General features: G+C 35.7%; 1 protein-coding gene across 2 annotated transcripts in view; it reads left to right on the top strand.

Annotated features, from left to right (window-relative positions):
* The window catches only part of LOC117435555 (zinc finger protein ZFPM2-like), a 148406-nt gene that overhangs the window by 60381 nt on the left and 72750 nt on the right, over positions 1-15275 (top strand). For both annotated transcript variants that reach the window (XM_059012689.1, XM_034058840.3), the window contains one exon: positions 9557-9681. In XM_059012689.1, the coding sequence (XP_058868672.1) occupies positions 9557-9681 (125 nt within the window). The remainder of the gene's footprint in view (positions 1-9556; positions 9682-15275) is intronic.

Raw genomic sequence — 15275 nt, forward strand, 5'->3', positions numbered from 1 at the left:
TGAGTTTATACAGTACTCCACGGCTGTGCTTAGCCTGCCCTCTTGGTCACGGTAATTATATATATATTTTTTGGTTTGAGGGTGGGGGAAGGGGTTAGTTGTAAGCTGAATTAAAATACCAAATAATAATAATAATAAAAAGTTAATCAAAAAAACAGCATGTTCCTCCCTGATTGTGTGAGTGTTGCAGTATTCAATTATGCAATTTTCATTGGCATATTAATCATCTTTTCAACAAACAAGCCGGTGCTAATTAAAGCAAAGCATGGATAAAGACATGTTGCCGGATCATCATTCCGTTTATCACCACGCGCAGACCCGCTGTTAAGTAAATTCGGGATTGTGAGATGAATTTCAATGTTCTCTCTCTTCTTTTTTTTGTCAGAGTTTGAATACAACTCGTCTGAAAAAAAAAAACCTCCACGCTTCACCACAGAAAGATGAATTTATTTGTAATTTCTTGGAAAAGCCTGATAGAGCAATCGCATTCTCAATAATGGAACTGGAGAGGCTTGAACTAAACGGTTCCTGCTGATATGCGACAGCAGCAGGGTTGAAACGTAAGGTTTTGTTTATGTTTAAAGAAAGCACAAACAACTGCTTGTGTGCCACTGTCAAACTTATTACCACCTCACTTTGTTTTAATGGAAAAGGTAGAAAATGCTGTTGTCAGCTAAGAATAGCGGTACATAAGGAGTTTTAGATATAATGTACAATTGTATTTATACTGTACATATTATTATTATTATTATTATTATTATTATTATTATTATTATTATTATTTAGAAACATTATAATTATATTGCATACTAGATACATACAAAGTTCAGAATATTTGTGAAATAGTACCTTTTGGAAATACTCATCTAATCCAGCAGTTTCCCTATCTGGTTGTCTATCTATGGTTCTCACTATATAAACAGTTGCATGTTAATTACAATTGAGTTAATAAAAAACAAAATGACAATGTGCCCGTCTATCATTCAGTGCTGGTGGACTTCTGCTCTGCAAGTAGGAATGACTTTTATTGTGAGGAGGGGGTATTATTCAGTCTGCAAAGGGGCCCTGGATTTAATGTCATCATTCAAAAGTGTAAAAAAATAAATAAAGCTGCAATACGTTTGGAAATATTAATATCCACTATAGAAATAAACTAGAGGCATCTGACAATGTGTTGCCTGTGCTCGCTGTCATTGTGGGGAACTTTATCTGTGCCTGCTGCTCAGACATTTTATAAACCGGAGGGCCAGTCTTCTCTTAACTTGAACATAAGATCTTCTTGGTTTGAAGCACTCCACTGCACTGCTCCCTATGAGAATCTGAAAAGCAAACACGACTTCAGTGACAACGTTGCCCATCATGAAATCACACCACATGGAGAACTCTTTTCTGCTGGGTTAGCTCAAATCTAAATGCACTCAAACAGTCAGCTGCACTGGGGCAAGATTCTCTCTACAAGAAAAAAAAAAAAGAAGTAAAAAACCTCCACATAACAATGCCGAAGAAAAATCTGAACATTTTCCGCCGAAAGATGGGCCATTTCCAAATCCTTGTGCCCTATCAGACAAATTAAAGTAAATCAAGCATGAAATGAAGCAGAAGAGCCCCGAGATAAGGCTTCTTTAAGTCGTTTACAGATTAGGATAGAGAGTGAGGTGCATCTGGTCTCTGGCAGTAAAGGAGGCCAGTTTCTCATTTCACAATAGCAGCCTGTGTATAGGATTACTTTCCCCTGTCACTGACATGGGGGAAAAAACGAGTCTGCAAAATGTTTCTAAATATGTCCCTAATGTTCCTACCAACTTCAGATGTGCTGCAGTGGAACAATAATATGTGATAGAATGTAGCTTTTATTACAATGCTGTAAGTATGTATGTATGTATGTATGTATGTATGTATGTATGTATGTACCTGTAGGTATGTAACTTGAAATCAAGCTGTTTGTGGGGGTGGGGGTTGTGGGGGGCAGGTAAATCTAATACTTATTTGTTTACAATAGAGAACTGACCATACTCAGTCCTTCAAAGATTGTGTTGTTCAAACTGGGGGATTAAAGTTGCAAATAAATAAATAAATATGAAGATAAAAGAATATACAGTATACTCCTGCTCTCCATGAGTAAAGTGCAATACCACAATCTTCATTGTCTTTTGCACATAATTACCGGTTCCCTGTCTTTTTAGTTTCCTTTTACGAGTTTTCCTTATCAAAGTTTACCATTGCAAAATTGCATGTTAATTTTGCAGTTTTCTCATTCTTTTCCCATGGTTATACTATGTGTTTCTCAACCTTTACCATAGTTTGCCATGTTTTTAAATTTGCCTTACCATACCTGTCTCTGCTTTATTAGGCTTCATAACACTTTGCTGTGCTTTTACTATGGTAAAGTTTTATATAGTTTTGAAGGAAAAATAAATGGTATGCTCACACTGTGTAAGCCCACATGTACAGCACCCCTCATTATTAGGTAAGGTGAAATAATCACCCCTGAAACCAATTTTCATACATTTTTCTAGAAACTGTGGTCCTGGACAAATATGTTGCATTATTGATGCATATCAAGTTCCTTAATTGGCAAATACCTGCAGGGGTGGTTGGCTCTTAACCCTTTGCGGTCCTATGTCGGACCTGGTGCGACATTACAATTTTCCCTTTCCGGTCCAATGTCGGACCCTGTCCGACATCATCAAAAAGACGTAAAAAACAGGTCTCTAGTCGTTTTTTCTCTGGAAAAAGCCGAGAAAACCATTCAATGGCCGAGTGAGACCGATAGGAGCCGAAAAAAAAGGCGTATCTTAGCAATACACATAGCCCCGGTACCACAGAGATAACACGGATATAAACAAACAAGATAGCTGCTTCCGCATCCAGATCTCAAAGAATATCACAGATATTTGCAGAGCTTTTTGAGATGTTATAGTAATAAAATAATGACTTGGATCGCATTATTGAGGAGTTTGGTGATAAAACAAGTGGTCAGGAGATGATTTATCAGTATGCACGACTATGAAGAGATATGTGAAAAATACAGCGAACAAGGGGTGGGGCAGGGCTGGAGATGCAGTACTGAGTGTCCTGTTGATATGCAGTGCCTTTTAAACCTGTTTTACTGTGAAAAAATACTTAAACAGCGCGTCTAAAATAAACTGCGCATGTGAAAATAAATTGGACCTGACGCGCCTGAGACGTGCTGAATAAATGGACCGCAAAGGGTTAACAACCCCCCGGTCATTATCAACAACCCCCCGGTCATTATCAACAACCCCCCGGTCATTATCAACAACCCCCAGGTCATTATCTGACGACACAGAGGTCATTTAACTCTATTATGAAAATTATACTTTGTCAAAAAAAGTGAGCTAAAGCAAACTTTAGGTGACTTTCATTTGTACTGTGTTTATTGTTAAACAGTTAAACACAAACATTGCATTTTGCTTTCACTTAAACATGTACCAAGTGAACATATTGAACACAATATTAAACTAACTAGAATTACTATAGCCACATTACTTAGATCGCTGTGTCAGGCACTAAACCCAAATCTGTTTTTACATATTGAGATTGACTTTTGATTTAAAACCTACCCAAATGCAACCGTGCTAAATCAGAAAGAATAATTATTTATTGTATATGCAGTACAAAATAAATTGGGGTGAGAATTACATCTGTCCGCTGTTTACTGTTGTTTTGTCCCTATTGCACAGCAAACTTGGCTGGTTTTCTTATCTAACTGCATGAATGCTCATTTCATAAAACAGCAAGCTGTTTGAAAGAAGTAAATACTGTATGTTATTTAATATTTTCAACAAATTATTCGGTTGCCTGCGATCTTTAACATTTAATCAAATATTCTTACTTTTCAGTTTAAAATATATTTAGGCAACACATCTGTGGCTGACTAGTGCCTTAGAATGCCTTAAAAATTGTCGAGGCATTTTTATAGTAGCAGGCATTCACTGGCAGATAAATTTCAGAAGCAGTATCCAGAGTTTACATTAGCCCCAAAATGTGAATTAACTACCACTTGCATTCTCATTATAAGTCATAACTGTGATTCCTGAATGCAGCAAGGGGGGGGGGGGGGCTTTCATTGTCCTTTTGAGCAACAAAGAAAAAATAAATAATGCAGTGACATCCAGAACATATTTAAAAAAGATGTCTGTCTGTAAAGTATAATTTCTGTTGTGTTCATACTTGTGTTTGACTCTGCAACTGTTTTGATGCTGCCATTTTGGTGGAGAGCTTGTCTTAAGACTGGTGAAATGGCAAAATATCCATTTGTAATCTAGTGCTTTGGGAGATTATTGTATCATTCATTTCGGGTTTATGGGTGAGGTTGCTCATACATCTCCATAATCTCTTTGTTGAAAGTTGATTTATTCTACAGCAGCATGTCACCCCAGTTTGACAACAGGCACCTTCTGTATTAGAGGTTAGTAAGTTGGGATGCTGTGACCTTGACCTTCCTGGCTCAAGATTTAGGTTTAGCTGAATTATCATTCCATCTCCAGGCATTTAAAAATACTCTGAAACTGGATGATATAACCAGCTTTTACACTGTTCACATCAAAACTGGATGAAAAAAGCTTAATCCATCTTATCTGTTGACTGTCAAACTGCTCAGGCTAAAAGCTACTCACAAAAGACAACTAGGTCAGACAGGAAACATTCCAGTTAAGTAAAGTTAGAAATCTGGTAATGGACTGTGCTGTGCAGGGAGAGAAACATGTTACTCCAATGTATGTATGGTGTGGTAGTATGTAGCACAACACATTTTGCAATTCCAGCCTACAGTAAAATATAAGGATAAAAGAAAAAAAAAATCTGTACTTTCATTTAGTCTGTTTTCCCTGTCATATTATATTAGCATTTGAAGTTAATTAGAGTTTATCAAAGTAAAACTGAAGAACATTTTAGTACTGGTTACTGACTAATATTGTAAAAAAAAAAAAAAAAAAAGTATCAAATAAATTAACAGAACCACAGTTAGTCCTGGAGTGCTTTGTTGTTTAAGGTGGTTATAGATTTTTTATATTTATTGAGAAGTTACCATTTGTGTATTTTTTTTTAACAAATTAATAACACATGCCGGTAGATATTTAATATTTATTTGGATTTAGAACAAATATTCTCTTACAAAAAACTACTGAAGTACTGCAATATCTTGATACAGTTTCTTTGCAGAAGTTCTGCAATATACTCCATAATACTGCAACTGTGTGTTTGCACCTCACATATTTAATTTGCTTCCACAATTTCTTAAATGATTGTTTCAGGGTTTTGATTTCTGTTTGGCAGGCACTGTTGATTTAGTCAGAGTTATGATTAACCTTAATCTACTTTTAACTTATTTCCCTAGTGTCCATTGTCTGGGAACAAGGCTGACCTGCAAGTTGAATAAGCACCCTTCTTAACACATGTTATGGTTGCCTAGAAACTTTGGTCTGTCAACTAAAGCTGTCTGTGAGGCTCAAAAAGAAGATTGAGCCTCACAGCGAGCTTTAGTCTGGGAAGAGAAAAAAGGTCCTTCTGTGTTTTAAAACAAGTGTCTCGCCAGGAGATAATAGTGCAGCTCTGGGTTATAAATGATGCATTTTGTTCACTTAGACTTGATAATAGCAGAGGGAGAAAAAGTTCATCGCTCTCTTATCAAAGCACAGTGACATTTCTGCTTCAGTTGTAAAATTTCATATCACATATCTCCTTTAAAGCTGTAGCACCTTTTGTTGAAAGATACATTTGATTTGACTTTATATATTGCTGTATATGCATGGTACATGCTTACAGCATTTTATCACATACTGTGGTCCTGTAGCCTGTGTTTCCACAGCGATGGTATTTACACCAATATTTAGAAATGGTACTTCTATATCAAATATACAACTTAATATAAATATTGGGACAGATGCAACAGATGCATACATTTTAGAATGTTTTATGATTTATTCTTATAAATTCAAAAAGGCTATTTATGGATCTTTGGTTTAGCGCTCACTGTAAGAAAAACAACCACATTTACATTTACATGTTTTTTTGTTTTTTGTTTTTGATGGAATTAGAGACACTCGGATCCATTCTTCTATGGGACAGACTGCATAATGTGCAGCAAAATGATGTTATGCTTTAAGGTACAGTCTTGTGCTGTAGGGTTTCTGTTTGTCTTACTAGAAGACCATTGTTGTTTATCTGTTTCATTTTCCACAATAAATCCGCGTGACCCTTCACGAAATGTGTGCCTAAACTAATTTACAGTTGGGTCACAAAGGGCTGATAAGTGATTACGACAGCCCCGGACTCCTCTGACAGTGACTGCTTGATGTTTCACTACAATGTGCTGTTTACAAACTTGAAAGGGTTTAGCCATTTTATATCAAATAGTGAAATCTTGGTCGACGTTAAAGCTATCAAGTTGAAGAAATAAAAATAGATGTAAGTAGCCATGTAAATCCCACACAATTTGTGGTGTATGTAATTAATAGGTAATTAAGTCCACTAAACAAATATAACTATAACTTGTAATATTTGAAGGAAGGCAAGTTGTATAGTTTTTTTTTGTTTATTTTTCCCTGCATTATGTATTTATTTAATCATTTAACCCATTGAGACTGAGGTTTACAAGGGGGTCCTGGAAAACAATAAAAAAGACAATTGCAATGTATAAAAAAAAAGAAATTACAGTGCAAACAACAAAATACAAACATGAGTGGTTCAGACTTAATCAGCAACATCCAGAGATCTAAGAACAGTAAAATTAAGACATATCTATTTGTTAATGTGGACTGAGGGAGAAGCATTGGCAGGAGGTCCTAAGCAATTCCCTAATACGATCTTTTAAACCGGAGAAAAGAAAGGCTATTAAATTCCATCTTCATACTATGATGGAAACAGTTCCACGTCTTCGGAAGTTGGTATGTAAAACATCATTCTCCCATACATGCTGAACCCTTGGAACAGCCAAATTAACAGAAGCCTGAGAGCATTCATTCCTGTGCCTTTGTTCTTATAGTTTTTGTTCAGTTTATGAGGGCTCTGTTATAGCAATAGTTATGTTCAGTCATATTAAAGAAAATATGAATTTCTTTATCCTCTTAACTATAAGAAAAAACAAGTAGATGCCAACAAGGAGCATCGTTGCATTATCTGAGGAGGATCTCCACACAAAGGGACATTCATTGGGCCGCCAAATATCTGTGGAGAGCAGGAACAGACCCCAGAGTCCAGCGACAGATGATGATCTTATCGAAAAAAAAAACCTTCAGTTTTCACTTGCCAAGTCTGTGGCATTTCAGCAGTGTGGATACACTCGCAGTGGAAATTAACAGGGATAACGTTTATGAAATCCTTATGTGTCCCACTGTCTCACATTCTTCCCTTCTTGTATAATGTCTTGCATTTAAAAAGCCATAACTCACACTGTTTTCATACTGTGTGCACAAATATAGGGTTCTGCAAAGCAGGATAACATAAACATACTGTGATTCGCTCACCAGATTTGACTGCCATTCAAAGGATGTGGAATACCACCTTTGGTATTTCCCACAGGAAATTGGTCAATCGGATGTTGTAGTGATCTTAGCCTATAGAGAGGGTGACCTAATGGTCTTAGTTTAAAATGTGCCTGTATGGTTAATTAGAAGGTAAATATACTTGCATTCGGATAAACCAGAGAACTCCTGCATCTAGACATTCTCAAATGGTCTGTGTGATTGGTATCACTATGATTCAATGACATGGATGAAATCAATAGAATACAACTTTGCTTTTTGTAGGTATTTTTTTTTTCTGTAGAGCATCCAGTGTATCATTTTTTTTTTGCAGTTTGCTTGCTTTTTTGTCTCTGTGAGCAGCAGCTGTTGACATTGAGGTGCCAGCTGGTGTGGTTGGTGTTGTGATTGCCCTTGGAGCAGGACTAGAACACCATGATTCATTAAGGCCCCCACTCATCCAATGAAAAGAGCTTTAACCTGGGCTACATGTGAACTCAGATACAAGAGGAAAAAGGCTGATCAAAGGACACACAGAATAAATCAAGCAGTTTCGGATGTGTTTGTGCTATCAACTCACCAGTTGTGATTGAATGCTAATATTTTTTATTTTTTATTTTAATGAGCTGTCCCACCTCATTTCTTCATCACAGAGAAAATATGCAGTGGAGATCACGATAGAGACGTTTCCAGTTCAGAATTCCCTCCCAGTTTACCAAAACTGGCTCCTTACATACGCTTATTTAGAATTGTGATGCAGTCAATCAATAAAAACTATTTAAGTCTACAAAACAGCCTGCAGTATAAGCCACTTTATGGTTAAGGCTTTCCTAACCTCCTGTTAACTTTTAACATTGTCACTGGTCTCATTTTTACTGTTAGGAAAATATTTTGGTTCTTCGCTGTTTTACTTTAATTTAGTATATTTTAATATTTAAAATGCAACAGTATAGATAAAGGCTGCATCCTGGTTCTTGTTATGTACAGTAAGTCACATGCTCTGATTGTAGCTAGACCATTGGGGTGAGTTTGAACTAAAACACACAAAGTGATTCAGTAACAGGAAGCAACAGCAGTGTCATGTGTACCGTTGTATTTCACATGATTTTTTTTTTTTTAAATATCAAGGAACACAAGAACAACTGGAGCAGGGATGTTGCTGCTCGTGATAAGAGATATGTCAGTAACACACATCCCCTGCCCTGGCAGTAAACTCAACTATAATGAAGAAGTCCATGACCTATATCAACAGTATTTACAGAATAGTGTAGAATAAGAATTAGCAATTCAATGTTTAAACACAATTTGATAAGCAATATTCCAGATATATGGCAAGTGTGACATACATATCCCCAAAATATGATACTCAGGAACTAATGTTAATTCCAAGTTTAATTATAATTTAATAAGCGATTCTCCAGATATATGGGAAAATGTGTGAAGTGTGTTTTTAAAATAATAATAATAATAATAATAATAATAATAATAATAATAATAATATACTGTAGTATGCTGTACATGTAGTAATAACTTTGTATCACTTGTAACTAAGGTTGTAACAGAGTTGCAGCACGCAAAGCTGCATAAAAAGAAGATTGAATGGATAACAGTTTGTGAGCTTAATCCCATTGCGCCTTTGTGTCACTGGTATACCTACTCTGCAGTACTCAGGGTTGTCAAGGTGACCATTTTGAAATAAGTACTTGAAAGCCATATGACTTTCTCCAGATGCAGTGTCATGACTTGGGGCCTGTTATCATAACTTTTTGATTAATCACAGTCTTAAAAAAGTACACCAAATCTAAAAGATAAGATGTCATATTGAACTAATGGGACTTTTAGACTTCTAGCAAAGCTAATTGGAATTCAGAAGTATTTACAGGGTGCCTTCTTGGATCATCAGAAGTAAGTGCTCATTAAAAGTGAGATTTTATGGTGAGCCTGTGGCTTACACATTGTAAAAACATGCTTTCAGCAAAGTGTATCTATTTTTGGCTGTGTTTTTTTTTTTTGTCCAGTTCCCATGGTAACCGTCTACAAGCTTCCCATTTCTTTATTTTTTTTATTTTTAGGAGAGCTGGAAGTTTTCGAGAAAGACGGAGAACGCAGAATTCACTGTCGACAGCAGCTACCTGTTGGAACAACCTGGGGGCCTTTTGATGGCAAGATAGAAATGAGCACTAATAGCAATGCATTGGTATGTTTTTACATTGAAACTGAACTCTTTTTTGGTCCTTTTTTGTTTATGTATGCATGTGTTGTATGCTACAGTACTGATTTACTGTACTGAGTATTGATTTTAAACAATCATAAATTAAAGGTATCAATGCTGCTAATTTTATTCACCCCATTTATTTATCTTTTCTCTTTTAACTACTCCAAAAAGTTTTGACCTGGCTACCCTAGTAGAGAAATCATATACGGTTTAATATTTAATTTTACTTGTGGATTAATTAAGGGATCCTTATTAAAAATGTTAACAAATCCTTCAGTTATCCTGTTAGGAAATTTAAGGAAACTCTATAAGGATTTCAGGACTTGCATCCCTTGCTTAAGCATTATTTAAAGCACTACCCTTTATAAAGATAAATGGTTGGGCCAAATTAAAAAGCCATTCATTTCCTTTCATTTACTACCAGTTTCACTCCTCCCTTGATTCTTGGAAGTTTCCAATTATTTTCAAACTCTCTGTCAATCTGACTGAATTTTCTTTTAACCCTGCCATTTCAATGGGCTGCTTTGCAGGTGAGTAGGTAGCACTTTAGTTTAAAGATCCATTATAACCATTTTATAAAGCATGTATAAAGGATGTTATAAACAGTATAAAGACATGCATGTGCTATTCACGGTTATAAGAACACAACACAGGTACTGTATAACTACTTTATAACACATTGTGAGGCTTTCCACAAGAATGTGTAATTTGAATTGTAATAAAATGTCATCCCATGTCAAAAAATGATCAATGCTATTAATAATACATGCGTAGATGTTTTATACATGGTACCTTAAACTAAAATATGACTGGCAGCTCTGAGCTGGATGAACAATGCTTCCTGGGCAACAAGTAGCGAAGCTTTTTCACCAACAATTAAAGGTAGTACAATGGCTTTTAAAAAGAAGTGCTCCATTAAGGACTCATTAAGGACCTTTCCTCCAGGGCATCAGACCAATGGGCAGTGCAGCATAACATGCTTCTTTTGTCTCATGCTGTAACATGTCCCATAGGGTATGCTGTCAGTTTCGTACAACCATCACTGCATAAAAAACCCTCAAAATGGAATTAAATCTTACAACACCACAGTGTTTCCAAGTCCAGGAAAGATATCTCCACTCAAAACTGATGGCAACTCTAAAAAAATAACTCCATGCAAAACAGCAGAGCAGTAAACTAATCCAATATATACAGCTATGGCCAAAAGTTTTACATCACCTAGAATTTTAGGATTGAGACATAATTTAAAAACAAAAACTATATGAACATAATTTAGATCTTCCTTTTAACATCATGTAATCAAAGAAACTACAAAAAAAAAATTCGCAAAAGTTTACCGGAAGCCATAATAGTAGTACAATATTTCATATTAGATTTTGAAATGTCACATTTTTCAATTTTTCTCAGTTTTTCATAAAGTATATAGAAAACTACAAAACGGTATGTAATTAAATATGTTAATGTATCATTATTCAGCAGGTTTCATTCAACATTATGGAGCAAAATTTGTAAATCCCTTAGGGTGATGCAAAACCTTTGGCCTTAACTGTACTATAATTGCATGGAAGCCCATTTATATTATTTTTTTCAGTATCAGACACTGAAATTTATCCTACTGTGGTCGCTCTTAACTTACTGATGAAAGAGTAACATCATGCCAGAAACAGAGATTTCAAGAAAAAAGGTGGGTTAACATTGTGGAAGCACTGCTATTTTTTGATGTATGTCAATCCAGTAGATATTTCTTTACAAGGTCAGTAAGTGGCAATGAAACAGTTGAGGCAGATATAACCCTTGGCCACTTTATTAGGCTGTGCTTTTCCCATAAGGGGGCAGCTGTTATTATGAGGTATGACCTGGAGAAGCTATTAAATCTAGACAGGGTTACTCAATTTTTTATTTTATTTTTTTGTAAGTGTAGCGACAAAATTCGTAAGGGAATTAATTACCTTATCCACCAGGCAGGTTTTCACTGGTGTGAGCAGAGCAGTCACACAGTGATTTAAATATATCTAAAAAATAACAATTTCTAATTGTTCTATTGAAAGATATAAATAAAAGTAGAGATTCAGCTTTATAATAAAACAAATTATTACATAACATGCATAAAACAAAATATAACATGCAAAATAAATTTCATACTATTTGGGCACCTTTACATTTCATAGTATTTGGGCACCTTTACATTTCATAGTATTTGGGCACCTTTACATTTCATAGTATTTGGGCACCTTTACATTACTATTTTGTGTGCCCACCCTTTGCTTCCTTTACAGTTTGCAGTCTTTTTTGTATTTTGAAACCAGTTCCAGGCATCTTTCCAGATATATTTTTGTCCATTCTTCAACACATACAGCTTTGAGTTCTGCAATCAACTTTGGTTTCCTTTTTGCAACAGCAGCCTTCAAGTCAATCCACAGCATCTCGATGGGATTTGTCTGGGGACTGAAATGGCCAATCCATAACTCTAATCTTCCTTTTTTTCCTCTGTAGACTTCGCAGAATGCTTAGGGTCATTATCCTGCCGGAATACAAACTTCCGTTCAATAAGCCTTCTAGCACTGGGTAACAAATGAGAGTGCACATTCTTTTTATATTTTGCAGCATTCATTGATCCTTCTACAATACAAAGGTCGCCATTGCCTGAGGAAAAAAAAGCCCATACCATCACACAACCTCCACCATGTTTAAAACTGGACATGATGAACATTTCTTTAAATTCATCTCCTCTCTTCCTCCAAACATATTGTTGCTTTCTTGGTGAAAAAAGTTATATTTTGGATTAGTCTGACCACAAAATGTGGTTGAAGAAATCATCAGGCTTTTTCAAGTATTCAATGGAAAATTCCAAATGTTTTCTTTTGTATATTCTTGTGTCAAATCTTTTGCAGTAATCCGAGGATTTTGCCGGGCTGCTTGAACGATTCTTCTTCCAGATTTTGCAGAAATCTTTCTTGGTCTTCCACATCTGGAGCTGGTTGCAGTAGTTTCTGTTTCTCCTGTGTTTGTCAATAGTAGCCCACACAGTGCTTTTCGGTAAACCGAGTGTTTCTGCTATTTTTCTGGTAGTTTCTCCTTTTTTGTTTCGTTGTATCACTTTCATTTTTAGATCGTTCCTGTACTCTTTAGTTTTAACCATTTTGTTTCAATCATGATAATTGTCAATAATTAGCAAATAATGTGTTTCATACGAAATATGTTGATTGCCCAAATACTTTTGTCAAAGTATGAAATTAGTTTTTGCATGTTATTTTGCATTTTATGCATGTTATGTAATAATTTGTTGTTTTATTATAATGCTGAATCTCTACTTTAATTTATATCTTTCAAGAGAACAATTCAAAATTAATTTAAATCACTTCCTTTGTGGTTGTTCTCATTTTTTTAAACTGCCCAAATACTTTTGTCTGCAACTGTGTGTGTGTGTGTTTGTGTGTGTGTGTGTGTGTGTACATATATATATATATATATATATATATATATATATATATATATATATATAGTATTTATTTTTAATTGATATATCCTAGATTATGTCTATTTTTCTGATGAGTTAACAAAGATTACTAGACACACTTTTTGTCAAGTGCCTTCATTAGTGTCATTATTGACTTGACTACTAGTTTTACCTACAGTAAATTATAATTTTCATAAATGGCATATTTTTAAAAACATTGAAAGTTTAGTTTTGTGTAGGTTGCTTCTAAGGTTGTAACTAGATTATGTGAATATGTGATATTTAGCCAATGTTTTGTGTGTAAGCTATCCACAAATTGTTACAAATGCAAACAGTATTTGTGTGTATCCTATAACTATAGGGGTATGCATTCTCTTCTCTAAGAAATGCATGCAGAGTGGTCAAGGTGGTAGACTGTTGGAGGTTGGTTGTGGTAGTGTTAGGGATTGTGATAATGCAGATTTCCCTGTACTTTAAGCATCTGAAGCTGAAGCTTTGCAGTTTCACCACATGACCTGAATTACCTTGCAATATTACCTTGTTACTCCGCTGCCCTGAATAGTAAGATATGGGTCTAGGGCAGCTGCAAAGTTCACCCGGGGCATTGTCTGTCCTTGCCTGTTTAGTTCAGTTGAGTGTCTTAACTGGTGCTTTTTTTGTCCTACCCCAGTGTATACACTCCTCCATCTTCCTTATCTTTGAGTAAGATGTTCCCCATCTACTGGGACTGAGGCACTGCACACTGCACACTGTCATAATGAGATGAGATCCCATGCCAGCATCTAGATTCACTGGAGCCGAAAGGGTTGGTTGAAAGGGCAGTTTTTAGTTGATCTACTATTAGGTCTAGAGTACTAAATCTTCCTTGAATAGGCTGAAAAAAATCTGAGAAATTCAAATACACTGGCAAAGTCAAGTACTTTAGATAAATATTTTGGTTAATGTCTAAAACACACTGATAAAGACATTAGCTGAAATGTTTGTCAAATATAATAGTAGTGGGTTAATGTCGTAATTTCTGTTTCTTTGACTTATCCTTCATAAAAAATGATACTGGTAATAAAAAACTACTTCGTTTTTCATAAGTGTTACCTTATGACTAAAAAAGTTTTAAACACCACACTGACTATGTATCATTCGTGTTTATAGTGCTATTATGAGTGACCAAGATTACTAAAGGATACAAGGATAACAGGAAGCCTAACCTGTGACTCAGTGCAGGAGTCAAATAGAAAGCAGTAGATATCTCCAGATATCCTTTAGCTTGCGCTGAATAAATCAGTTTTGCCCTTTTGACGCAATTTGTCAAATTTCACAACCTGATAGTCCAATTATTGGTTTGGATAAATTACAAATACATTGTAAGAAGAGTTTTATGCCACCACCTTTGGCTCAATGTTAATCTAACCTTTGAGTTACACTAGTTACGTTTGTGGGGTTTTGTGGCTAGCTACACTGGTTCATTATTATATTATTATTATTTGTTCATTTAGCAGACACCTTTATCCAAGGCGACTTACAGAGGCTAGGGTGTGTGAACTGTGCATCAGCTGCAGAGTCACTTACAACAACGTCTCACCAAAAGATGGAGCACAAGGAGGTTAAGTGACTTACTCAGGGTCACGCAGTGAGTCAGTGGCTGAGCCAGGATTTGAACCGGGGACCTCCTGGTTACAAACCTTTTTCTTTAACCACTGGACCAGACTGCCTGATATAGACCACATGAGATTACAGTGCTGGACCTAGTACTTGGTTTAGGAAAAATAGCAGTACATTTTAAGTTAGTGTAAAAAAGTGACTCTACATTTACTTCACTGCTGTCAAAATGAACTCCTGTTAAACAAATACATTTTTTCACAAAGGATTGATTTAACTAGCAATAAACACAGGATCCAGTTCCCAGCTCCAATATGACTGGACCGGCAAACAAAGAGTTCCTGGAATTTCCAACTGGAAGACACAGAATCTAATCAGAAAGGAAGCTTGTCAATTTACACCCATCTCTAATTTCTACAGCACAGCCAGGTTGGGTTAAAAGCTGCAACAGTAAACAAAGAGCAATGGTAAATGTCAATCTTTACTAAAACCCACCTCTGTTTAGACACCCCACGGTGTAACA

This window comes from Acipenser ruthenus, chromosome 3, assembly GCF_902713425.1.
Source record: "Acipenser ruthenus chromosome 3, fAciRut3.2 maternal haplotype, whole genome shotgun sequence".
Lineage (NCBI taxonomy): Eukaryota > Metazoa > Chordata > Actinopteri > Acipenseriformes > Acipenseridae > Acipenser > Acipenser ruthenus.